This window comes from Monodelphis domestica, chromosome 7 (assembly GCF_027887165.1).
Source record: "Monodelphis domestica isolate mMonDom1 chromosome 7, mMonDom1.pri, whole genome shotgun sequence".
Lineage (NCBI taxonomy): Eukaryota > Metazoa > Chordata > Mammalia > Didelphimorphia > Didelphidae > Monodelphis > Monodelphis domestica.
The window spans coordinates 134,321,391-134,348,176 of NC_077233.1; the positions used below are offsets into that span (position 1 = coordinate 134,321,391).

The window sequence follows — 26,786 nt, forward strand, 5'->3', positions numbered from 1 at the left end:
CCAATCTGAATTCCCCATCTAAATGAAAGCACAGGTCTAGAACAAAAATTATGTGTGTACAGTATAAGAATATGTATGTTTGTCTTTTCTAAGATTTATTACATGGAAAGATTTAATCCGAAGAATTGGAATTATTAGAACCACCTTAACCCTAGGTAAATATAAATGTTTCTTTACACGCAGCTTACTTATAGTTCAGATAGGCTTGTGGATTTTTGACTATGTAGCGAGCTCTCCGTCCAACTGAATGGGATGTTTTATCCAAAGATTCTTCAAAGGTAGCATGCAAAATGTCCCGGACAACTTGCCATGGAACAAACGGGCCTTTCACCTAGATCAAATATGAAAGATAGAAAAATCAGACTTCTTCAAGAAAAGGCCAAACTCCTTCATGTGGCAATCTATCCCCCTATCTCTCCAGGCTTAATTCATACTACCTCCATACATGAATTTCATGCTCTAGGAAAACTGAACTAACTTCTGTTTCATAGATATAATGCAGTCACCCCACCTCTTTAATCATACTATTCTTTATGCCTAGAATGCTCTCCCCATTTTCTACTGAATTCCTCCACATCCTTTAAAACTCATCTCAAATGCCACCTCCTTCAATTCAATTCAATAATTCAACAACAGCTTATTCAGCATTTAATATGGAGAAGGCACTATACCAGAACCTGGAGATACAGAGCCAAAGAATAAATAATCCTTATCCTGAACAAGCTCCTGTGGAGGGACAAGGATGAAATAACATTTACACAGGTAGTGAATACAAGATGATTTGAGGAGGAAAAGAATACTAACAATTAAGGGACCCCTGAAAAAATAGGAGGTAACATCTCAAGTCAAATTTGAAGAAAACTAGATTCTATGAAATAAAGAGAGGAGAAAATGAATGCCATGCATACATGGGCCACAGCCTAGGTAAAGGCCCAATGGTGATAGATGTAATGCTGAGTTCAGGGAATAACAAGAGAGCTGGTTTGGTTGGAAGGTCAAAGATCTGAAGGAAAAGAAATTATATGCAAGATAGGTCTAAGTCTCCTTTCTCCAGGACATTTTTGTCTTTTAGCCTACCCCTTTTAGCCTACCCACAACCTCCCACATGTACAACTCTAAATATCTCCCTTTTTGAACCTCCCATGATATTTTGCTTTACTTCTCTAATATAAGGATTATGAGTCATTGTAAGAGTTGGGCTGGTGAAATAGTGATAAACAAATACTTCATGGGGCTTTTTTTCCTTAAGGCACATTTTACAAATGATTCCCCTTGAATTTACTTATAAATGTTTCATGAGCCATCATACTTTCCTTATCTCTACATCATCACTGTAAAGAAGACCAATTCATCTCTTCAAAAAACATTTAATAAGTATCTATAGTATACAAGGTACTCCTGTTGAAGTGATGCGGATAGGAAGATAAAGCTATATAACCTCAGACCTAAGGATTGTAGATTTTGATTTAGAGCTGGAAGGGACCCTAGAGATTATCTATTCTATCCCTTCTCATTTTATAGATGAGGAAACACAGACTCAGAAGGAGAAATGATGCTCCCACAGTCATACGGACAGTGAGGGGCAAAGTGGTGATATGAACCTAGGCTATGTGGCCCCAGAGCCAATATCTTTTCATCTATACAAAGTCCTACATTTGGATTAAAAAAAAAATCAGCCAAAGCACAAGATGAGGAAGACTCAGCCAATAAGCAGCTAGTATAGAAAAGACAGTGAGCTCCATGTATCAAGAGTGACCTAGAACTGGAAGAGCAAATGAGGTCTTAGTGTACACTGGGAGAAGCTGAGGCCTGTGCTGAGGATTAGGGAGGGGAGTGCTCCAGGGCACTCTATTCTTGCTAGATCCCCTCTGGAGTACCTCAGTCAAATGGGGGCAGCCCACATCACAAGTGTGCTGATGATCTCATCTGGACAGTGCCCAGGAGAGGGGAAGCAGAAGGATGAAGGGCCTTGAGATACTGTTGCCTAGCTGCTTGGCAGGCCCTACTACTGGCCTCATGTGTTCTCAGCAGGTGTTACTGTGCTGTCTGTGAGATGGCCCTAGTACCCAAGATAACCAACAGAGCATCCTGTAGACCAGACACAGAAAGGTGGAGAGAGACCAAGGGAGGTTCAGTTCTCTTTTACACACAAGGAGGTGGTATGGATAGTGTCTGAAAGAACATGAAAAGGAGATTCTTTATTACTTGTTAGTGCCTTGAGCCATTTGGAAAACCACATTCCAGAGCAGAAGTTCTTAGACTGTGGCACCCAGACTCAAAACAGTTGGAGAAGTTCTTGTTCCAGTGGCTATTCCAAAGGATGAGACAAACCAAAAAAATGTCAGATTTTTAAAGGAGTATTTCTTTACTGGAGATCTAATTTCACAGTAAAAATCTAAAAATTCAAAAGACACAATTGCAATAAATGGTTGGGTTTTTGTACTCCCTACCCAGGATTTGCACAGAAAGGGAGCTCAGAAAATAATGGCTGAAATGAACTGAATATTTGGAGGACTTGAGTAAAACTGCAGGCTGTGTGAGGCCCCAGAGGGCCAGATATAACTCTTAAGTAGTCTATGGAATAGCAATATACAGCTAGGGCACATTACAGGGTTGGAAGCAAATTTTTCTCTCTCCAGTGTCGCTTTTTTTAATGTCGTCTTCCAGTAACCTGGAGGTCAAATACCACTGAGTAAATTCAGGTATAGATGATCCTCAGATAAAAGAAGTTAAAAGAACCAAGGAACCAATTGAGTCATGAAACTGATTCCACAGGCATTGTCCCTCCTGGGTGGCCCAGGCAAATTAAGGAACTATGATTGATTCCTGAGATGTTTTGTAAACATATTTTATTGTTTCAAAAGTTTTTCAAAAGTTTGCACTATGCATTCTGAATTTCTGTAATTGTATGTTTTGCACTTGCATTTGTGTAAGTATGTTTTCATTGATTACTTGTTTTCATTGAAATTTTCTTTTCTTTGATTTATATCCCTAATTTAGGTTAGCATAGATAAGGTGTAACAATAAGAATAGGATAAGATAACCATAAGATTAAGACCATTTTTTTGGGAAATATAATAATAAGGTTAGGTATAGCTTTAGAATTACATAGAATAGTGAGCATACAAGAGAGATTTTTTTAAATCTCTCCTGTATGCTCAAAGGGGGGAAATTATAAGGATAATATTAGAAATTGGGTTTTGTTATATTAGTTTAGAGGGAAAGACCTGAAGGAGCTAAGTATTTTCTTTTTCCAATTTGGGAAACACTATTGACTATCTATTGCTGTTTTCATAGATTGTTTTAACTCTGAGAAGATCAAAAAAAGACCTGGTCTTTGTTTTGGACTCTGAGTCTGCTAAGGCTCAGAGTCTTAAGTTGGTTCTTGCTGAGACTCAACCAGTTAGCTTTTGCTATATTTATAAATTGGAGATGAAGTTAAGAATTATAAGGATAATAGTGTTAGTTTATTTAGAAAAGTAAAAATTAGGGTTAGTCATACCAGGAATGATCAGTGTAGCCTATAGAACCAAGGAGTTTTATTTGGGTGGAGTTAGAATCCCTTAGAGTTAGAAATCTTTTTATCTATTTTCAATAAATATCTTATTTTTTATAATGAGTCTCTTTGTCATCCTTGAGCCTGGCCCTGAAGAGAAATTCGCTTATGAGCTTCACTTCACTGATATAAACTGAAGATACTTTGTAAGCACAGCAAGTAGAGTATCTAAATCAGTTTATAACCCATAGTCAATCCATTGCTTTATTAGTTTTACAGTTCACCTTTTATTTTTACAGATGTGACGTGAGAGAGTTAGTGGGTGGAGAAAAGAGCTTATAAGCTGAGACCAGCAGGAAGTTGAGGTATTTGGTGTGCTGGTGGAGGAACAGAGTCCTTGCTGGGTTATAGCTACAGGTCCATTATGGCATCTGCAGATTAGAAAGGTTAAGTGCCTCTCTACCTCTCTCTTACTTTTTCCTCTCTTTACTACTACGACTACTACTTTTGATTTAATAAAATTGTTAAGCTACAAACAACCTCATAATTTTAAATATTACAACAGGTAGAAGGAAGAGAGGAAGCAAAAGCATGCTCAGGGATACCTGGGTAGTAAACATTTAAATATCTGTTAAATGAATGGATGAAATGAATAAAGCAAGTAAAGAATGCAGCAGCTGCCAGAATAAATACCTTGGAGTTTAGGACATTACTGGCAATTCGGCAAAGCATCAGTAGCCCATCTTCCTGCATAGTCCAGGTCACACGCAAACGTGTCATTCTCTGCAGAGCACTCTGGTCAGCTTCATCATGGTAGCGTATTTTTTTACTTTTTTCTTCTGACTTTTCTCCTAAACATCAGAGAAGGAAATATGCTGACTTAGTTTCTTCCAAAGAGTTCAAATTTCAGTTTTCTAGGCTTTACACTTGGAAAAGATCTGAGAGATGATCTAATCCACCTCCCTCATTTTACAGTTGAAGAAATATTACTGTGTAGATTTCATGACTATCACTTTGGATGAGTGCAGAGTTGCACTCCCCTGTCCTGGCAGCCTTCTTTAGTGTCTGGACTGTCACAGGTGGCAGCTATGGATGTTGTTTTTTAGTTATGAAGATGGATGCAACTTGACACTATCAGTTCCAAAAGTCCATTTTCCAGTGTTTTACAATTATAGCTATTTTAAGAATAGTTAGAGGAAAAGAAAAAAAGCAAGAAAATGCGAATCCAAATGCTTATTAACACTGAACTTTCCTAATAAATTAAATCTAGATTCTGATAATGCTATTATACTAAACTGCCTTTATCAAAAGGGTGGTAATTCAACTGCTACAATTCTATTTTGAATAATATCAAATGAATCCAGTTTCTGATTCTCTCATTCTCACCATATATGGATAAAAAACCAATAAAAATTTAGATCCCTTTGGATGCATTTAAAAAATAAAAATCTAGATTTCTCTTAAAATTTAAATAGCTTTATCAACTAGAACCTTATGGAAAAATTTGGGCTACTTCTCTAAAAGAAAGCAATCTAAAAAAATTCAAATATGCCTCCTCTCATCTTAAACTATTTTTCTCTGGTAAAACGCATCTGCTATACCATCTCAAGACAAAAATCCTAAGATAAATGCACTTGAGTGCCTGATTCAAGTCTGAAAGAGTTGTAGAACTCTGTCCTGCAGGTTTTAATGACCCTGGTGCTCTTTGAAAGAAGTTTCAAAATACAAAATGATCTTAAATTTTGACATAATTGGTTTACATACAGAGATGCAAAAAGAGAACAGAAAAGAGACTAGAATTTTTGCAAGGTGTGTATATTTAGGTAAGAATTTACAAGAAGAAACATAATCAGAGGTTTGAATTGAGACAGGACAGGAAACCATTCATAGCGATGGAATGATTACTCTTTAAAAGACAAAGAAAAATATAGCTGGAAAAAGGTATGTAGAAACAAGAATCTTTCATTGCCTGTCAGTCTGACTAAGACAATGAAATAGCAGTGACAACATATATATTAGATGAAGGGAGAAGACAGAAAACAGGGGAAAGATAGATTTAGGATCTAATTGGGTGTGTGATTTTCATGGGTAATAGAATGAAATCAAGAAATTAAGAGTAGAAACAGAAAAGAGAATGCTTTGCAAGACTAATAACCTTTCTTCCGTCTCTTAACCTTCTTTCCAGGATCCTTTTTGAGCCTTTTTCGTTTCTGACTTTTGCCACCCCTCACTCTCTTGTTTCTGTCTTGTGTCATTTCTTTGCCGATTTCAAACTGCTCTTCCTTCTCAGCAGGGAGTTCTGAAGGGGCTTTTGCATCTCCCAAAATATTTATCCTATTATCTAGAAATGATTAAAAGAGAAATATTATTGTGAACATTAGTTTCAAGACAATTTCTGAACACACCTCTTCCCAAATTAAACTGAAAAGCTTTTTGCTGCTGAACTCTCATTATTTTACATTTGAGAAGTGAAGATACCACTGAGACATAGAGTGATACTTACTTCCAGCACTTAGTGGCAGAGAGCGTTTGGATAAAAATGTCTGGAGCCTCACTGTGAGGCCATTTTCTGAAACTGTATTCTCCTAAAAGACAAATATGTGTAAGTATCAAGGAATTCCCTGGTATCAGAGGCACACATTCACTAACATTTATAAAAGTCTTTAATGAAGCCCAGAAAATAGTTGAGCGGTAACAGAGGAAAGCCGCCTGCAACTTGGTTCAGAAGTGAAATTTCTCACTCATGCTAGAGTAATGTGCTCATTATTGCATTATCCTGCATGCAATTTTTTCCTTGAGTCTCTTCCTTAAAAACTTTAAAGTGATTTCTGCAAATATGACATATTTTTATGTTGTTTACTGGAAATTTTACCCCAGACTGTTCTAATCTAAAGAAAAGCTAGAACTAAAAAAATAAGAGAACAGCAGACAAGCCACAAGGATGTTTAACTAAAGGGTTGGAACCAGATGACCTTGAATTTTCCTCTCAGCTCTGTCAATAGCATGCAGAGACAGAAGCCAATGATAAAGCCTGTTGACACCTACAGGGAGCCCTGCCCACAGGGGAAAGCAATAATGTGCAAGGTGTTTAATAAAGGCTCTGGAAGACTGCTGATGATTATGCAACTGTCAATTATACCAAGTGTAGAGTCTCAAGTGTATCAGCCTGTATGAGAGGATAGAACAGTCTCAGAATAAGTGTGTTAAAGAAATCCATGGTGGGATCAGGAAAATCTGAATTTTGATCAGTGTGTAGATTTTCCTGGCTCTGTGAGGGTAGGTTTAGGTCAGTTGGGCACATGGAGGGATGACCCATGTCATCATCTCCTTTTCAGAGTAGATTCTGGGAGTTCTCCCAACCATGTCTCTCCAGGCAGATAGGAAGACAAAGGAGAAAATGGGGTGGTTTCATCAACTGGGAAAACATCAATTATGAATGAGTTGTCTGCCACTTTTGAGTTGGCAATTCTACTTCAGAGAACCTTTTCTCAAGGTCCTTCCTATTAGAGATCACAGCAGAGTAACCCAAACTGACAAGAGTGTTCTACGAATCCATGATTCACCTGACACTACTTCCTGACCCACTGAATTGAATATTTGCTTCTGCATTTACTCCATTTTTACTTACACAGAAATATTTCACAAGAGAAAAAAGTACTAAGCAAGTATATAAATTATCAATAATTATAATTTTTTTCCTTTAAACACTTACCTTCCATCTTAGAATCAATACTAAATAATCCAAGGCAGAAGAGGGGTACAGTTTAGGCAATTGGGGTTTAGCGATTTGCCTAGAGTCATGCAGCTAGGAAGTATCTGTGTAACAGTTAAATTAGTCTCTAGTAATAAAAGTATTATATTTTATGAGGTTTATTAACGATTATTAGAAATCAAGGATACAAAATAATAAAACACATGCTTAGGGCTAATCACAGCCTGCCTATTACATGTTGCAATGTCTGAGTAGAGGAAGAGCTCTTGAGAGGCAGAGAGCCCGTTAAATACTAAATTGTGATCTTGCCCAGGTAGAGATTCAGGTGAGATTATAGGGAATTCTGGGAAGTACCAGGGACTTCTGGGGATTGAAGTCTGGGGTTCAAATCTCCATTTTACAACTGTAATCTTAAGATCCCAGACTTAAGAGCTGGAAAAGACCTAACAAGGTCCCCTTGTTCAATACCTTCTTTGTAAATTAGAAAACTGGAGTCTAAGTTGGGCTAGAGACTTGCTCTAAAGTACACAACTAGTGAATGGTCAGGATTCAAACACATGTCCTCTGACTTCTAGATTCAATGCTCTTTCATATATGAACTACATAAAAACATAAACAATTGCTATGACTATAGTATGAAATAAGGGGCTTACTTTTCTGGTCTTGTTAATGATGTAGCTGGTCCAGATCCAATTACGCTTTAAGTGTGCATAGAAACTAGAATCCAGGCCTGCAGCCCCTAATCCATCACCAGGTATAGAGCCATCATCCAGCACCTCACGGCTCCCACTAAGGAATGGAAAAATGAAAGCTTTAAGATCCTTTGTGGTAAAATAAGACACAAAAATGGCCAGGTGACTGTACATGCACTTGGCACTTGAAAAGGGTCTGTAATTGGGTCAGAGTGGGGATTCCCTATGCTGGCATGGATTGTGACTCTTCTAGAACTCAGCAGCCATCCAGAGTTTTTGTCACTTAGTCATGACCAACTCTTCATGACTCCCCCTTTTTAATGGGGTTTTTTCAACAGAGATTTAAACATTTTCCATTTCCTTCTCTGGGGTTCCAATTTTACAGATGAGGAATTGATGCAAATAGGGTTAAATGACTTGCCCAGGATTACACTGTTTTGTTTTGTTTTGTTTTTCCCAGGATTACACTATTAATAAATGCTTAAGGCTGGAAATGAACTCGGGTCCCCCTGACTTCAGACCCAGCACTTTATCTAGTATGCCGCCTGGCTACCCAGACTTATTGGAGTCTATAATATTATTACCTTGTTCATGGCTATCCTGCTGGTGAGACTGTCTAACTTGGCTAAGTTGGTTCTTAGATTCTCCGATTCAAACCCAGGACCTCTTGTCTTTTGGCCTGGCACTCTGCCCATTGGGCCACCTTGCTGCCCAAAGAGGAAACTCTTGGACTAGCTGTTACTGAATCTCAAAGATGGGAAAGCAGTGACTGTCCAGAGTGGTGACTCTTAACAGAGTCCAGCAAGTGAGACTTGGTTTGAACTAAGCACAGTACTGTGTTCAAGATGAGAGTATTGGCTCCAAGGCAGAAGAGGCTAAGCAATGGGGGTTAAGTGACTTGCCCAGGGTCACACAGCTAGGAAGTATCTGAGGTCAGATTTGAACCTAGAACTTCCCATCTCTAGGTCTGGCTCTCAATCCACTACGCCACCCAGCTGCCCCCTAGAATCCTCTCTTTAACAGTGATCACTTGATATTGGGTTGGTAGGAAAAAGTTTAAGGATGATTCCCTAGTTGCCCCATGTGTTGCACACATGTAGATGATCTCCTTGTGTAGCACCAAGCTACAGATCAAGAAGGGAGCTCTGGGCATAATGGAGAGAACTTGGAGTCAAAGGGCCTACGTACAAGTCTGGGCTCTGCTAGCTATGCGATAGTGGGCCAGCCACTCGCCATCCCTCTGGATTTTAACTCTCTCATCTGCAAAATAGGGGTAAAATATTTGTAAAGTCTCCTAGACAGAGAAGCTTAAAGGGAAGTGCCATATGAATGGCACATTACTATAGGAAGAGGCACAGGACTTTTAGATTCTTACCATGAGGGCACCTCATGCTCCTTCACAACCCTGTGAGGGCGCTAGTGCAAGGGTTTCTTTTCTAAAACTTCCTTTTAAATATTACATACTTGGATCAATAAACGAGATCATTTCCTTACATGAAGAACAGAAAAATGATACCTGTATATGACTATGAATCTCTGTTCCATACATCTTGGCTTTTTCTCTTTCTTTCTTTCTTTTTTCTAATTCTTACCTTACATCTTAGAATCAATACTATGGGGGGCAGCTAGGTAGCTCAGTGGACTGAAAGCCAGGCCTAGAGATGGGAGGTCCTAGGTTCAAATCTGACCTCAGACACGTTCCAACTGTGTGACCCTGAGCAAGTCACTTAATGTCCATTGCCAAGCCCTTACCACTCTTCTGCCTTGGAACCAATACACAGTATTGATTCCAAGACAGAAGGTAAGGTTTAAAAAAAAAATCAATACTCCCGAGACCAGGACCCCTAATATTTCAGATACCCACAAAAGCAGACTTCCTAGATGAAGTGTTGTTGAATTTGGACCCCCTAATGTGCCAGAGCCTTCCTCCCAAACTCCAGGCCTCTCTGCCAAAGGGCTTCTCCAATAACAGACTCATGGCCTAAGAAAGCCCAGGACCAGAGAGAGAGCTTTTCAAATCCCAGACCCCGGATCACAGGCCTCAGATTCTGGACCCATCATACCGGAGAAGCCCTAAAGACAGCAGAACCCTTAGTCTCTCAGCCAGTCCTTTGCCGGAGGAGGAATATAGACTACCTTCTCTCTCAATGCCACAGAAAGCAGGGACCTAACTCAGAAGACTCCAATACTAATCAATACTGTGTATTGGTTCCAAGGCAGAAGAGTGGTAAGGGATAGGCAGTGGGGGTCAAGTGACTTGCCCAGGAATACACAGCTAGTAAGTATCTGAGGTCAGATTCATACAACTTGGTTCTTTTTTTTTTTTTGAAAGTATATGTGAGGTTTAATATGGTAACTCCAACTCTGCCTTGCTTGTTGTATTTCCTTTTCAATTTTTAGACTATTTTTATGCTTTTTTTGTTTGTTTTTAGTGTATTTTAAAAATAAAAGCAATAGACTAAAGTAGCTATAGAACTAGCTTTGGGGCCAAGACTTTAGTTCAAGTCTGCCCCTGACTTGTGCTGAATATGTGTTCTGGGTTCTAAGATTATATATAAGTTGGAGAAATGGTGTTGAACCTGCACTGGGTAAAAGGGCTTTCGTCATCAGGGACCCTCTTTATCAGTGAAATAACAGGTCCAGTCCCCTCTGTCCCTCTTAGTTTTTTTAATAGTATGAGATTTCTTGTTCCCATTTTACAGATGAGAAAGCTCATCTCAGTGAAAGAAACGTGACTTACCAATAGTTGCAAATTTGAAATGACTCAAATCCAGGCTCCAAGTCTATGGTTTTTGACTAAACTCCCCTGCCTCTCAGCCACTTATGACCTGACACATCACACTACATTTAGGAAAAATTTTTAGGGGACATGTATACTCTGTCCAGAGCCCAAGGGGATGATTACAAGGTCAACATACGAGATGTATTCCAACATTGCACACTTGCGTTCCAAATTGTGCTTGTCTACTGCGTTCTCCTGCTCCATGTCAGCATCCATGCTGCCAGCCTCATTGTTTGGATCCTGAGAGCTGCTTTTCTTGACGCGAGGGTAGCGGACCACTCCTAGGAAATCAAATAAATTTCATGGCATTACTTTTGCACCATCAAAAACATCCCCTTCCTATCATCAAAATATAGTGACAGAATGCAGCTAGGATAAAATTAAGGAAAACAAAGTAAAAGATTCATGTCTTCCAATAGCCATAACTGCATAAACATTTTTTGGGGGGTGTAGGAGAATGGTGAGGGGATATAGAAGTGTACAGAATTCTCAGGTTGGAAACTCTCATTACTAATGTAAATTGCCAACTTATCTGCAAATTTTTATTTCTAAAAAGCTTCCCAGGACACGAAAACTTTAAGTAATTGAGCCATGGTCACAAGATCAGTACATGACAAGAGGTGAGAGTTGAAATTTGGGGTTTCTTGACTTTAAAGTCAAATGACAGATCTAAAATCAACAGAACTGACTTATAAAGAGATGTACAAAAGTACCATTTCTATCAGGAGAGAGAGAAGGCTATACTTTAGAGACTATAAATTTATTTCAGGATTAAGGATTAAAAGGGTCAAGTAGAACAACATGAATAGGGATTCCAAGCAGATATACTCCAAGAAATGGCCACAAGGAATCAATAGTACCTGGGAACAATCCTGAGAGCAAGGCCATGGGCTGGAGGAGAAGAGGAATGGACTCAATGTGGATATGACATGGGTAAGAGACTGTGAAGTCCTTTGAGGTAGCTGGTCCTCTGAATTGCTGACTAATACCTAAGACTTTCTGTTTCTCCCTTAAGAAACTGAGCTGAACCATGTGTTAATAACCTATGCTGAAATGATTGTCTTTCTTGGGATCTAGGTTACTACACATTTCCTGGACAATTATGGAAAAGGACCTGTTGATAATCCAACTCTTCATGGTTCTATGATTTCACTGGTGTGGGTCCCTGGCTACCTCTATAGATGGAGATCATAGGCCTTTATATTTCCTGAGAGCTAGCTAAATGAGTTAGATGTTCAGAAACAGACATACAAGTAGGCCCACATTTGAAATTTTTTCAATTTGGAAGACCCTGCTGGAACTTGTGTTCAAATAGCATAGATCTTGTCACAATGTAGTATTAGAGGATATTAGTGACAATATAATCCAATTACGAGACAATATGCAGCCTAACATAGTGCTGCATATATAGTATAGAAGTACTTAATAAAGGCTGATGAATAAAATAAGTTTCTAAGATTTCTGAGATAAAAGAAATTAAAGAAAAGTATTACTCATAGATGTATTTATCGTGTACCTATTCCTAGTAAAGGTAGTAGCATCTTTCTAGTCAGCCAGGTTCAAAAACTAGGAGTCAATCTTGACTTTTTTTTTTTTAAACCCATACCTTCTGTCTTGGTATCAGTTCTAAGACAGAAGATTAGCAAGGGCTAGGCAAATGAGATTAAGTGACTTGCCCAGGGTCACCTAGCCAGTAAATGTCTTAAGCCAGGTTTGAAACCAGGTCCTCCTGTCTCAAAGTTTGGCACTGTATTCACTGGGCTTCCTAGTTGCCCCTTAGAATCTTTTCAAATCTCAAATGAAAGTATATGTTCCCCAAACTACTTCTACTTAGACACTACTGGGTAAAGGTACAATTTTGAGCGACTGTTTTTATGATATTCATTCAATTAATAAAACACTTTCAATGCACCAAGAATTGGGTTAAGTAATGGGGATAGAGAAAGACTCGAAAATTAAACAGTCCATGCCTTCTAGTTTATATTCTTTTGAAGAAATAATATGGACATATATAAGTAAATGTAAACAATCTTGGGAGGGAAACAACTAGGGGGAATCAATGAAAAGATTCCTAAAGGATGTGGCATTTATGCTGAACTGAGAAGGATGCTAGGGATTCTAAGAGGGGATAGTGAGAAGGAATGCATCCTTAGAATGGAGAAGGGTCAGAGCAAAAGATCAGAGACAGGAAACAATGTTATGTTTGAGAAACAGGATATTGGTCAGTTTGGCTGAAGAACATGAAATGGAAGTGATTGTGATATATGAGCAGCCTAGAAAGGTAAGTTGTGGCCAGTCTGTAAAATAGTAGAGTATGCATTTTATCACAGAGAAAACTGAAAGGCCGTAGGGCTTTTTGAGCAAGGAAAAGATAGGGTCCCTTGTTTTCTTAGGAATATCCATTTGGGATGATCAAAGTGTTCATTTGTTTTCTTTACCTATACTTGATGCAAGAGATATTTGTATTGGATGGAGTTAGAGGAGGAGTGTTAGTGGTGAAGATGGGATTAACTCCACACAATGGACAGTGAAGATGATGTAAAAAAAAAGGCATCAATAAAACAGTAAACATTTTAAAAAGGAATATAAATTTGACAAAATGTGAGGAAGATGGCCTGGAGTGGGGAAAAGACTTGAGGCAGGGGGACCAATTAAGAGATTATTTTAATAGCCTAGGCAAGAGGTGGTTGTGATATAAGTAGAAAGAAGGCATGGATGTGGGCATGTTGTGGAGGTAGAATTGATAGAAGTTGTCAACTGACTGGATATGGGAAGTGAGGGAGAATGAAGAGCTTCAGATTTCTAGGCTGTGGACTTGGGTGACTAGAAGATGGTGACACTGTCAACAGAAATGATAAACACATATAATTAGTTCTTCCCTTTGCTTTAAGAGGCAATGTAGTATGGTGAAGAGAATATTAAGCCTAGAGTCAAAAGACAGTCTGAATTCCAGTGTGGACATTTAGGAGTTGTAAGACCCTCTGTAAGCCACCCTCTCTGCCTTTCTTCTCATCTCTACAATGAGAAGAATCTTGAACTACTTACTTCAGAGAGGCAGGTTAAGGAAAGAACTCTGAATATAGTAAAATGGCTCTAGACCAGTCATTCTTCTGTATGTGTAAGAGGTAAAGGGTTTTAAAGGTACCCAGTTATTTTCTTGGAGAGATAATAAGGAAGAAAATAAGAAAGGACAGTATAGAGGGAAAAGAGATGGATCAGGATAAGAAAATTTCGCCTCTACTTCTGGCACTGTTATTAAGTGCCAAAGTGACTTCAGACAAGTCACTATTTTTAGATCTCAGCTTCCAAATCTGTAAAATGAGGGGTTGGATGAGATGGTATCTTTTTAACTTTACTATTTGTAGATTCAGTAGGATGGAGGAAAAATAATGAGATCTGGCAGAGAAGTTGTACCTAGTGGAGTATTGAGGCAGACACACTGTAAATCAAACCAATAGTTTTCCACATCTTGCATCGAGTCCAGAATGTACAGACGCCTTTCATAGGGTCGGCTGCTTTGGGCCAGATTATAATGTGGGTCACAAATGGTGGTATCAATAATCACCGCGTTTTTCTTCAAATATATGAAGACCTGTAAGAAAATTGTGCACATGCACATACACACACATACACACAGATGTCAGCAGTGAGTTTGGTTGCTGGCATGTTGCTCCTGCCAAGCCACCACTACCACCACTGCCTTCATCACCACCATCACTGTCACTGCCACCGCTGACATCATTGGTGGTACCACCACCACCACCACCACCACCACCACCACCACCACCACCACCACCACCACCACCACCAACACTGCTTGCTGCCGCCACCATCACTACCACCACTACCGCCACCACTATTGATGCCAGCACCACCACCATTACCACCATTTGAGTTTTAAAGATGTTACCTGATCTTTATCCTGAAATTTTTCTGTGGGACCAAATTGCAGTAATCCCATATAGCAAAGCCTCTGGAGATTCTCCACTACTGAAAAAATATACCGCCTGTAAAAGAGATGAATGAGAATGACAAGCATCCTAACATGCATTCGAATATCACCAACTATAATTCAGAGATATTCTTTTTGAAACAAATGAGGGATTTCTTATACTCTAAAATCTCTTAAAATGAAACTTGTGCATCTCAACTTGGGCTCTTTTCTCATAGAAATCCCAGAATTGCTGTCAACTAGCAAGGGAAATGGTAAAAAAATTATTTTAAGATCTGGCTTTGATTTGGTAATTAAAATTCCTGGAGAAAAATCATCAAATCAATATTTATGGGAAAAAGTATTTATTGAGGAATAGGGAATTGGGAATAAATTCATATGAAAGAAAACTAATTTGCATTTGGAATTTGACATAGAACCTTCTCCCCTAAATGTTTTTTTTCTTCTATTAACAATTAACTTTTACTTTAAAATAGTCTTGATATTAAGTACTGTGCTTAAGCAATTCACATATGTGTGTATACATATGTAACATTTTATATATATATATTTATAATTCAATGGATGTATAATCTCATCAATATAGATATTCCTTCTAATGGTAAAGATCTAAATTGGGCTTTTCTTTTTATCCTGTGAAATTCTTGTACAAATTTTTCCATAAATCCTCTAGAAGAGCTCTCCTCAACACAATGGAGACCTTCTTTAGGGTTATTCACATTTTGTTGACAGTAGAGCACAGAGATGGTCTGTCTGTATTCCTTATTCTGACGATATGACTAGCCTGTTCCTTTTTTGATCAGATCTTTCTCAAATGGCATATCATGTGCTACTGGTTTATAAGCTATTGTTGGTTATATGCTGCTCCCATGCCCTCTGGGGCTCCTATGATATTGAATGTTTAGAGATAGCTTTGTTTCTTGAGTCACAGTCATATTGTACTAGCAGAATTACAGCCTCCTCCACCTCATGTAACATTTCTCTTCTCTCTTGCTTTTTCTCTATAGAAGGTATACAGACAGGAAAATTAAATGAAAATCACCAGTTCACAACCTTGATGGCATAATTTGTTTCTCCTTCTGGGGATATGTTTATTTTCAAGACTGCTTTAAAAGGTTCTTTGTCAATGTTAAATCAGTTGAACCCTGATGAACTTACCTCTTGTACAGAAGTTGTTGTCGAATTGGTCGGGGAAGAAATCTAATGAGCGTGTGCTTCTTTAGGGGGTCATTCAAAAAATCTTCCAGATTATCCACCTATAAAGGTTGTTTTTAGCACAAAATGAATGGCAAGGAGCAGAAAAGAATATTAACAACTCTACTTTGACTTTGATTTTGCAAATGACAGAAGTTGTACTTAATGTCTTTATTTATTAATCTGTGCTTATCCCTCCTTTACAACAGCTGGAAGATTATGCAGAGATCCAAAATGTTCATAAATGTGCTTCCTTTGACCCTGCTTGACTGTTGCTGCTAGTTGTTTTGAGAGAGGAGCAAAGCTTAGGTCTTACAAATAAAAACAAATGTATACTAGTATATACATGTACATGAGATGAAGTCACATTCTTAGGAAGGAACTCCATAAAGTTAGGTAACTATTTCCATTGTCTTGGATTATTTTCTTAAATAATAATAAACATAAAACAACACATTAATTATTATTTATTATATTTACATTAATCAACACAGAACATAATTAACAATAAAATAATAATCTCACATTAATCAATTAATAATAAAATAATAATTACATTAATATGAAAATAATAATTTAAAAAAACTAAAAGCAGGGAAGGGAAGAGAAAAAGCATTTAAATAACATGTACCATATGTCAATCCTATGCTAAAGGCTTTTTACAAATATCATCTCATGATCTTTTGATTTGATTTGAAAAGCAAGGAAGGACTAACGAAGATAGGAACCAAGTAGAGTGGGGCTGGTTTATTTGAAAGGAAATCACAACTGACATGACCTAAGTGCATATAGGCCATACTATATGGGGACCGGTTCAGTCCCCCTGTAACTGTAGAACTTTACTAATTGCGGTGAGAGGAAAACATTTTGATTAGGGGGCCTCAGCCTAGTATAGTAGATTTCTAGTAATATATTCATAAATATCTCTGAACTGTTCCCTGTTGGGATCCTAGGATACCAAAGCTCAGAACTTTAGAAGCTGAATAAACCACTATTCCTCACTAAGAACCTCTAGGAAAATGAAATGTTAACACCGGTCAACAAGCAACAACGTACATTACATAGTACCTTCTTAGGTTTATTTAAAGTTTTTGCCATCTATCTTTGGCAGGATTAGGATTTGAATTCAAGCTTCTTGATACTAAGCCTATTCCTCTTACCATGGCATAATATCATTTTCTTCTACTGACCACAGTCACTCAGTAGCCACAAGGAAACAAAAGACAAGTATGTTTCAATGCTGGACTCTGTTTTTCTTCTAAAAAGCATTTAATAAGGTTTTTCCCCCTCTTAATCCTAGCTTTTCTGGTCTCTGAAGAAAATTAGTGCAAAACTCTTCTGTTTTGTTCTGAGGTCAGAAAATACCACCTTTGTGGGCAAATAATCTCTGGGAGCTGAAGAGGGGAAGGAATAGGAAATGACCATACTGACCTTATAGCTGACTTGTACTATCTGGATGAAAATGGACAGAGGCAAGCAGAGAAGGATATCACTGACAAGGGCCCAGCCAAATCCAAAGTCTCTGTGTACTGGGATAGGGGGAACATAACGCATCCAAGAAGCTTCATCCACAAACACTAGAAGAAGACTTTCAGTTAGTCCCAGGTCCTAAAAATGACTGCCTCACCTACCATGGTAAAATGCTTTCAATAATAGACTGCTGGGTTTTGTTAGAATCTCAGAAATCTTGTCAATGTATAAAATCTCCCACAAAAACTTATGTCCAAATCTAAGTTTCATTCTAATAGTGGAAAACATTGAAGAGAGAGAAAACATATAAATTTGGGCTATTTCAATATTGAAGAGTACAATTCTTGTCTATCAGATATAGTCAGCTACCTTGCACCTAAAGGATCAGGTAGGTAAAGGCATAGGAATAGGACACATGAGAAAGAAATTCAAGCAAAAGTGCAGAAATACTAGACAGGAAAGTTATTTATTCATTTTTAGTCACATCAGACTCTTTGTGACCCCATTTGGGATCTTCTTGGCAAAGACACTGTAGTGGTTTGCTATTTTCTTCTACAGCTCTTTTTCCAGATGAGGAAACTGAGGTAACCAGGGTTAAATGACTTGTCCAGGGCCACATAGCTAATAAGTTGTTTGAGGCCAGATCTGAACTCAGGAAGATGAGACTTTCTGACTCCAGACTGAGTCTGAGACTGACTGAGAGAGACTCTTGTGTAAATGGAATTAAACAAAAATGGCATTAATGGAGAGTTGAGCTAGAGTGAAGTGCTTGAGTCAGTGAGGGAGGCATACACCTTTAAATGTACCTGAAGAAGAGAGGCTGGAGGAAAATGACAATACTATATGCAACCAGCAGACAACAAACACTTTAAAATGATTTAACATACGGACCAAAGAGAACATAGCTTGTCTCAGTGGGTTAGGTAATGACCTGGAGGGAGAACCTATACATTTATAGAACTCCCACTTTGGTTCTTCTGTGACTTTCCACACAATCATGGCTATTTTAGAATTGTTTTTTAGGGAGGTAGTGGTCATGATAGTAGCTTGGTTTCCTTAGTTATTGAAAAAAGGGAAGAAATAGCCATGTTGATTTTCATCACAAAAGATAACTGCAGAAATTTTGTAGAATATTTTAGTACGAAAGAGAAAGATTACTACCATTAGCAAAAACATGGTAATGTGTGAGGCATTGCACAAATTAAGAACAGAGAGGGCTCTGGCTGATATCTGTCCAGCCTGATGAGAGACGCATGAATATTTTCATTATTTTAAAGATGGAATAGCTAAAAGATAGATGTTCCAAAACCACAGAGAGAATGGGTAAACTGAGGGTTGGTCTATGTCTGCATATAATGACAGGAAGTGAGTGAGGGCCTGGGAATCGTAGTTTTTCTGGGGATTGTAGTTTTGTTGGGGATCATAGTTTTGCTGGGGATCATAGTTTTTAGGTAATAGATTCTAATTACAAAGCGGGAGACCTTTAAGTCTATCCTATCCCTATCTTTCCCAACATCTAATTATTACCATGAGGCTAAGTCTCCATTCAATTCAATTTCACACACACATTTAAGGAGGATCTGTGTGCAGAGCCCCATACCAGGTTAGGAGACGACATTACAAAATTCATGACATACACATGTGTTTCCAGCCTTCTAAGATGACATTTGGCAGATCAGACACAATGTTAATTGAGAGGGCTCCAAAAAGTACACCACTGGCAGAAACTTCCCTTAGGACACTTCTTGCTGCCATAAACCTCTAGCTTTTCCTTCTCCACTACAATCAGCTGTGGGGCTGCCCTGGGAGAAACACCACTGAAACATTATTCTCAATTTATCCTACTCTTTTCTCCGCACTTGGTTCTCAATATTTCCAGTGACTGGAAAATCCCTAACTTAGACCTTCTATTTCCTGTGATTCAGAGCCACTACATACCTAGACAAAAATTATTTTTTCCTAACAAACTCTCCTTATACTCTCATCATTATCCAGCTCAGTCCAATCTCTTTCTTTCTTATATATTCTATTCCATACTTTCCTTTCTTCAATCCTTCTGGAACCACCAAATAGAAATTTCCATTTATCCCATTTTTTCCTCTTACTTTTTTCCATCCTGTAAACCTCACTTAAAATCTAGCTTTCTCTCTAAATCCCTTGTCACCCACTCTAGGGATAGAGCTATTCTAGCTATACTCCTTTATGTCCAACCCCCTTTTCTCCTCCCATAGACTGTGGCAAGTAAAATGTAATAAGGAAAACTGAGGTAGTTCTCCAAGCAAGATCAGTTTATTAACAGTGATGCTGATGATGCTGACAGATATTAATGAAGTGGGTCATACTGGCCCCCTCAGTAAACAACTTCATGAAAAAACCTTTTGTATTGACATGTAGAAAAGTCAAGGATCTGGGTAGTTCCATAAAAGGGAAATCAAACTTTCTCTAATTATGCATGGAATGACAAGGACAGAACTGTCTTTTCAGTGGAGGGTGCCAGGTTAAACTGGTTTTTTTAAAGACAACAAACAGATATCCCAGGTTAAACTGATTAGCTAGGAGGTATTCTAGGGTTGGTTGCATGAATGATAACATCATTCCCTTTCAACCACACCTTAAGCCAATTCATACAAGGAGAAACCTCATTTTAGGTAGAAGAGTGAGTTCAAGCAGAAAAGGACAGTAATAAAAATCAATACAGCATAAATCAAAGGTTTCTTCTTACAAGACACAGTCAAGAGAAGTTGTATACCCCTTTCCACTGCCATCATCACTCAGGAACCTCTGCTTTGAAGCTCATACTTTCAACATCATCCCCACTAAACCCTTGTCACTAGTATCTACAGGTCTTTGTGCGTCTCTTCTTAATGAGTTCAGAACCCAGCTTTCACTCTTATTTTCTACTCTATCCCTAGACACCTCCTTGAGGACTTTGCTATTCATCAATATATTTGCTAGTCATCGGACCCTTCAAATACCCTGGACTCTTAGATTATTAACTTCTTCAAATCTCATGATCTTTGTTTCTATTTGATCTGTCATCAAAGGGAAGATCCTAATTTACAACTTACCATCATTGTAAACCATTACCACTTTGGAGATCCCGTACTCACACCTTCTCCTCTCTGATCCCAATCTTCTGTTCTTGCACTTTTCCCACTGCTTCCATCCTCATTATAATCCCAGTTCCTCTGCCTACTTTTATCACATTAGTCTGGCCTCACTTTTCTCAGTTAGCTCTTGACTCCAAGATTTAAATAGTTCAACAAGTCATTGTCCTCCACTGTTGGAGGAATTCCTTCCTCAGGAGCTCCCTCTGCCTTCCTTGCTCCTATTCTTGAGGTGCCATGTGCTAAGGAAGTCATGAAATCATGGGGGGAAAAAATTCATGTCATCTAATCTTAATAGGGCCATCATTGTTGAAAAAAATCTTTTTACTTCTCCAATTCTCTATTCTCCTTTGTACAATGGTCAGAATGAACTTTTCCAATCTCAAGCTCCCCAACTCTTCCTAACAGATGACTTTTTCAACAAACCTGATAATGAATGGGATAAGAGAGTTGAGATAGGAGCTAGATAGGGCAGAAAGGCCAAAAGGTTTTTAGGAGCAGGGAGACTTGAGCATGTTGGAGGTAGATTAGAAGATAGTAAAGTGAGAATGAAGATACAAGTGACAAAGAACATGATTGATGGAACAAGATCTTGGAGAAAACAGAAAGGGATGGGATCAATGGAACTGAGACAAAAAATGGCAGCAAAGAATAATGATATACTTCAGAAGACACACCTATTACAGCACAAGAGAACGTCTAACAATGGCATTCTTGCAATACAAACAAGAGGTAGAATAAGACAATAAAAGTTTTCTGTAGCACTAGCATCACTTAGGTTCTTGAGAATTCTGTCAGGAATCATGCCCATATCAATAGATACAATGGCTTCATGTTCAAATCTAGCAAAAAAGAATTTCACCAAGAATCTAAATAACTTTTGTGAAATTGGGTTTATGATTTCATTTGTGAAGGGAACAAGTGAGGAAACTCTTGACAAGGTAAATCATCAGATTTAGTAACTATCCAAATAGAGAATAGACTTTAATTAAAGTCAAATAAATATTAGAATCAAAATAGTAATGTTGGCAGTTTCCAGACCCCTCATTTAAGAATATAATAATAATAATAATATAATAGGAATCCAATCAAATGTTTTCTACATGCTGATCAAAGTATAATAAATATTATAGTTTTCAAACTACTAAGTTTAATTTTTAAATGTTGCCTATATATATATTTATATCTATATATCTATATATCTATATGTATCTATATAGGAGTAGCAGGATCTCACCTGTTTCAGTAGCTAGTTCCACTTCAGCCTCTGAATCTCCTCCTCCAGGGACCTGGATACACACTCTGTTGTTGTCACTGCTACTAGGTTCTTGACTGTTAGGCTTTTTTTCACCATCTTGACCAGTTCTCTCAAATACCTCATTGAAAGGATGTCCATAAATCAAATACCACAGAAACATATGGACCATCCGTAAACGAGGCATTTTAGGGAGAAATCCCAGGGAACGTCCAAGTCCTGGAACTGAGGAAAAAAGGAAGAATGATGAAGACTTCATGTGACTTATTTCCTCCTACAACTAGGTAATTATGGCACTGTCAATAATTAAGATGAGAAAGGATCTTAAATGCCATCTCATCTAACACTTTTATTCTCCTATGGAAATAGAATCCTGGGAAATGCCAGGTATGGGATAAGGATTTACGTGCCCAAATTAGGGCAATTAGCTCATTAGGGCAGAAGTAAGATGACAGCCTCAATCTCTGGATTCCTAACCCATTGTTCTTTCTGCCACAGTGTAATCATGATTATGTTATTTATATTTGCATATCTTTACTGCTATTATGTTGCAAAGAACACATGTACAAGGCAGATGCAATAAATGAAGATCATGCAAAGCCCAAATGCATAGACTGTCACCTCAAGAGCTGGCTATTTTATATAATTTATTTTTCTTATTAAAGCCAGTAAGGGCAGATGACAGGTTAGTAAGTAAGAGGCATAGTCATAGGTCAGGAAGAAGCAGAAATCAATCATGAGGTTGTTCCATCTCTGTCCCTAAAAGCAGGCCTGCTACCATCTTCCTAGAAGAATGCAAAGAAAGAGTGGATGCACCGCTGTTTCTGTCAGAGTGCATACATGAATGTCTCAATGCATCTCCCTCCCTTGTTAAGCTGAAAATATTAATGAGTTTGGCCCTTGAAATTAAAAAAAATAATTTGTCATGGGTCCTTAGTAAGTGAAAGTAAAAATAATGATCTTCATTTATGTTTAATATTTTATAGTTTTCAAATCAATCATTTCATACAATTGTCTTTTGAGGTATCAGGGTAAGGACTTACTCCTTTTAATAGCTCTAGGTTAGTGGAGAGAAATAGGCTCAAAGAGTGTTAAAAAATGAACTCATGTAAACCTTAAAATTTCCCAGACCCTACTTTATAAGATTGGATTAAGACCATTCCCCATTTGGGCAGTGAACTCTACTTAAAGCAGGAATGTGAGAATTCTACTTTACCTACTTGGGTCTGCCCTAGGGGACGATAAAGTTGTAAACTCTTTTCTGAACAATGAAAAGTACTTAAACCCATACTTTTAAGCTAAGTACCTATAAAGGTCAAGCAACTTGTGAATTTACAAGGAACAAAGAACTGGAAAACTTACTCAGAGCTTCCCTGGTGTGAATTACTCAAAAATCCACACCTTCTTAGGTGTGGACTAAGAATGAGCGGTCCTTTAGAAACATCTACAGTGATTGGAAGATGTAAGGACTTAGGGGAGGTGACAGAGGAGATTTTGCCCTTAAAAATAAGAGCTCAGGGAAGAGCTGGAAAGTCATTCTGAAACATTCAGATTGGAGAGACTCATTCTGAGGAGATTGATTCTGAGGAGACAGATTCTGAAACATTCAGATGGAGGAGGGAGCTGGTGAAAGCAGCTGAGATGCTGCTGGCTTGGTGTCATTAGAAATCCTTACTTAGACAGATCTTATGGTGAATTATAAAAAACTGTCTGATTTCTCTCTTAAGGCTCAGGTCTAGGCCATATTGGCTTGAGGCCCTTTATACTTATTCCTTTCTTACTCTCTCTCTCTTTCTTTGATTACTCATTGTATTGTTAATTAAAAATCTCTATAAAACCCAACTGACTTGGATATTTGAATAATTGGGAATATTTCCCTGGCGACCACCTTATATTTGATTTTAAAACCCAAGACACTGTAGTGAACCATATTTCTGCGGTCAAATTTACTCACCCTCTCTTATATCTATCACAATTTATATCTTCCACTATTTTAATCACTACAGTTTAAGGACTTAACCATTTTAAATCTCACAGTTTATGGCAACCTTACGAAGTTGGTGAGAAACCCTCAAAAGGCTTCTGTGAAATCTCTTTCCTTTATCTCTTTGCCTTATTACTTGTCTATCAGTCAGTTTTATTTTCTGTTTTAACTTGACTTCAATTTACAGCTTCAAGAACGGGTGAGAAAAAAACCTTTTTGATTCTCCTTAAATTAAGCTGTTTTAGATCTTAGCAACAGGGCCCTAAGGTCCTGGCTAGCAATTGCCTAAATTAGGATTAGAAAAACCTGGGAAAACTTTTTGGCCTTGCCCTGCTTCCCACGTTTTTACTTTAGAAATATGGAGTCACAGACAGTTCAGACACAGACAGTTCAGAACTTAGTTAACAACTGGAGTTTCAGTAAATACTTTGTTATTTTCTGAGTACAAGCATTGGTCTGCAGCTTACTTAGCAGCTGGCTCATCAGCCCCATGACCAATCTTATAAATACAGAATTCCTTGTCTCTCTGAAAGGGCTCATCACATGGAACTTATGGCAAAATCTAATCAACATACTACTTTCCCTTGAGTTTTTGATTGTTGTAATTTTAATATTGTATTTCCTTGAAGAACTCAATTCTCAGTCAAACCAACCAATTGCTCCCTCTCATATTCAACAAATGGAAAAACTAAATACTAGACAGGACCTTATAGAGGAAGATCAGCGAGAGATTGTAACTTTTATAAGAAGCATTAACAGAGAGTTAAGAACAATATCAGAATCTCTGTCCCACCCTGCTATGGACAATAACCCTCTTAATGAACCCACCCCTCCCCCTGCCCCCTTGGCCTCAGAAAACTCTAACTCTAATCAATCAACTCTAAATTCACACCCTACCGGTACTTCTGATCTTAATCCCTCTACTTCACACCTTACTGATTCTTCCAATCCAAACACCTCTGTATCCTTTCACACTTCTTCCTTGGCTCCTCCTTCTCATCCTACACAATTTACTTTAAGTTCACATTCCAACCTAAATTCACATCCTACCTCTGAATTTTCTGGCACAATGGGACAACAACAAACCCTTCCTTTTAATGTGCCCAACTCTTCTATGTCTCAGACTTACCCAATTGAAAATGGAGCAAGAAACCTAGAAACAGGAGTACCAAATAATTCAGATAGTTTATTTCCTTTAAGGGAAGTACCCACTTTTAATAAAAATGGAAACTTGATATCTGTAAGACATCATACACCTTTTACCCCTGAGGATTTAAAAAAATTGAAGGAAGATCTTCCATCATTTGAGGACAAACCAATATTAATTATAAAAAAATTAGAGAACACATTCAGAACTTTTGACCCCACTTGGTTGGATGTTGAGAATATATTGGAAGAATTATTAACAAAGAGAGAAAAAAATAAAGTTGTCTCTCTGGCTAATCAAAAACGAGGTAGAAGAGGACATTATTGGCGAACTGAAGATCCACATTGGAACCCCAATGTTGAATTAGATTACACTAAACTAAACCAGGCCAGAGAAGCATTATTGACAGCCATGAGAGCTTGCTCTGATAGACCTGAAAAATGGTCAAAATTAGAAAAAACCCGACAACATATTGATGAAACACCCTCCCAGTTTATGGACAGACTTATTGACATAGGGAATACATATATGGACCTTGATTTATCCAGAGAAAGAGACGTTAGACAAATACGTAGGCAATTTGTTAAAAATTGTTGTTCAGTGGTAAAAGACTACTTTAAAACTAGCTGTCCTAATTGGGACTCTATGGACCTCGATGAACTAAGGAGAGTAGCAACCTATGTTTATAAAGGTTGTGTAAAAAGACCTGAGGAAGACAATACATCAGTGGAAGATTTAAAGAAAGAAATTGAAATGTTAAAGAGACAATTGAAAAATAAGGGAGAGACTATAGCCCCTTTACGGGAATTCACAAATAAATCAGTGACTTGCCACTTCTGTGAGAAGAAGGGCCACAAAATGATGGAATGTAGAACCTTTCTTAAGATGACTAGAAGAAATACACAGTTTAATAATAGCTTTAGAAACTATAGAAATGATGATAATGGTCATAGAAACCAGAATTTTAGAAATTCTAGAAATTATAATAATGACTATGGAAATAACTATAATGAACATAGAAATAAGAACTTTAGAAACCAGAATTATAGAAATAGGAATTGGGAAAATAATGACAATGCTCCAAATGAAGAAAATGATAATACTCAACAACAATATATGAGAAATGGCGCTCGTCCAAAACATGCTCGAGGTGCTAATGAACCTCCGAGAGGTGCCCTTCAGGAGGGTGCCCAAGGAACTTCCCAATATAATGAAGATGATTCTTCTTAGATTGTGTTGATTTTGTTGATATTAATTAACCTTTTTCAGTTTTTTTTCTCCTCTCCAAATAATAGGAAAGAATGAACAAAGAACTTAAGACTATGATTGGAAAATTATGCACTGAGACCCATTTAAAATGGCCTGAAATTCTCCCTCTGGCCCTATTTTATCTTAGAAGCAGGCCTAGAGGAGACTTACATATTTCACCATTTGAGATGCTTTATGGACATCCGCCTATACAGGCTAAGCCTTTCTCCCCGGCATATACCTCACTATTAGGGGGAGAGAGTACTATTGCTTCCTATATACAGGAGTTACAGCACAAACTATGTGAACTTCATGAATCCAGAGCTGCAGTACAAGCTGGACCACTAGACTTTTCTCTGCATGACCTGAACCCAGGAGATAAAGTTTATATTAAGAATTTCAAGCGAACTGGAGCAACTCAACCTTCATGGGAAGGACCATTCCAAATATTATTAACTACTCCAACATCTATAAAGATTGGAGAAAAGGACTCTTGGATTCATTGCTCACATGTGAAGAAAGCATCTTCTGCTGAGACTGATTGACTGTATCCTATTGCATGCATTGGAGATAATAATCCTTAGACAAGTGGATGCTGTTTTTTTTTGAGAACACATTGAATTACTGATTTTTCCCTTATTTTTATTATTTCTTTTCTTTATTTTGATTAGAATATTTGATTTTTTCTCATTTTTTGTACTGAAGGTACACATAATTAATATTAATTTTTTTCCTGCAGTAATAGAA

The 26,786-nt window shown here is 37.8% G+C and overlaps 1 protein-coding gene across 1 annotated transcript in view; it reads right to left on the reverse strand.

Annotated features, from left to right (window-relative positions):
- Positions 1–26,786, reverse strand: part of GTF3C1 (general transcription factor IIIC subunit 1) — a 142,662-nt gene that overhangs the window by 33,177 nt on the left and 82,699 nt on the right. Inside the window, exons 15-25 of the mRNA XM_001369925.5 lie at positions 21,643–21,885; positions 17,260–17,405; positions 15,793–15,890; positions 14,593–14,689; positions 14,097–14,274; positions 10,819–10,963; positions 7,862–7,997; positions 6,000–6,081; positions 5,652–5,837; positions 4,190–4,347; positions 189–331 (exon numbers count right to left, since the gene is read on the reverse strand). Of these exons, the coding sequence (XP_001369962.2) occupies positions 189–331; positions 4,190–4,347; positions 5,652–5,837; positions 6,000–6,081; positions 7,862–7,997; positions 10,819–10,963; positions 14,097–14,274; positions 14,593–14,689; positions 15,793–15,890; positions 17,260–17,405; positions 21,643–21,885 (1,612 nt within the window). The remainder of the gene's footprint in view (positions 1–188; positions 332–4,189; positions 4,348–5,651; positions 5,838–5,999; positions 6,082–7,861; positions 7,998–10,818; positions 10,964–14,096; positions 14,275–14,592; positions 14,690–15,792; positions 15,891–17,259; positions 17,406–21,642; positions 21,886–26,786) is intronic.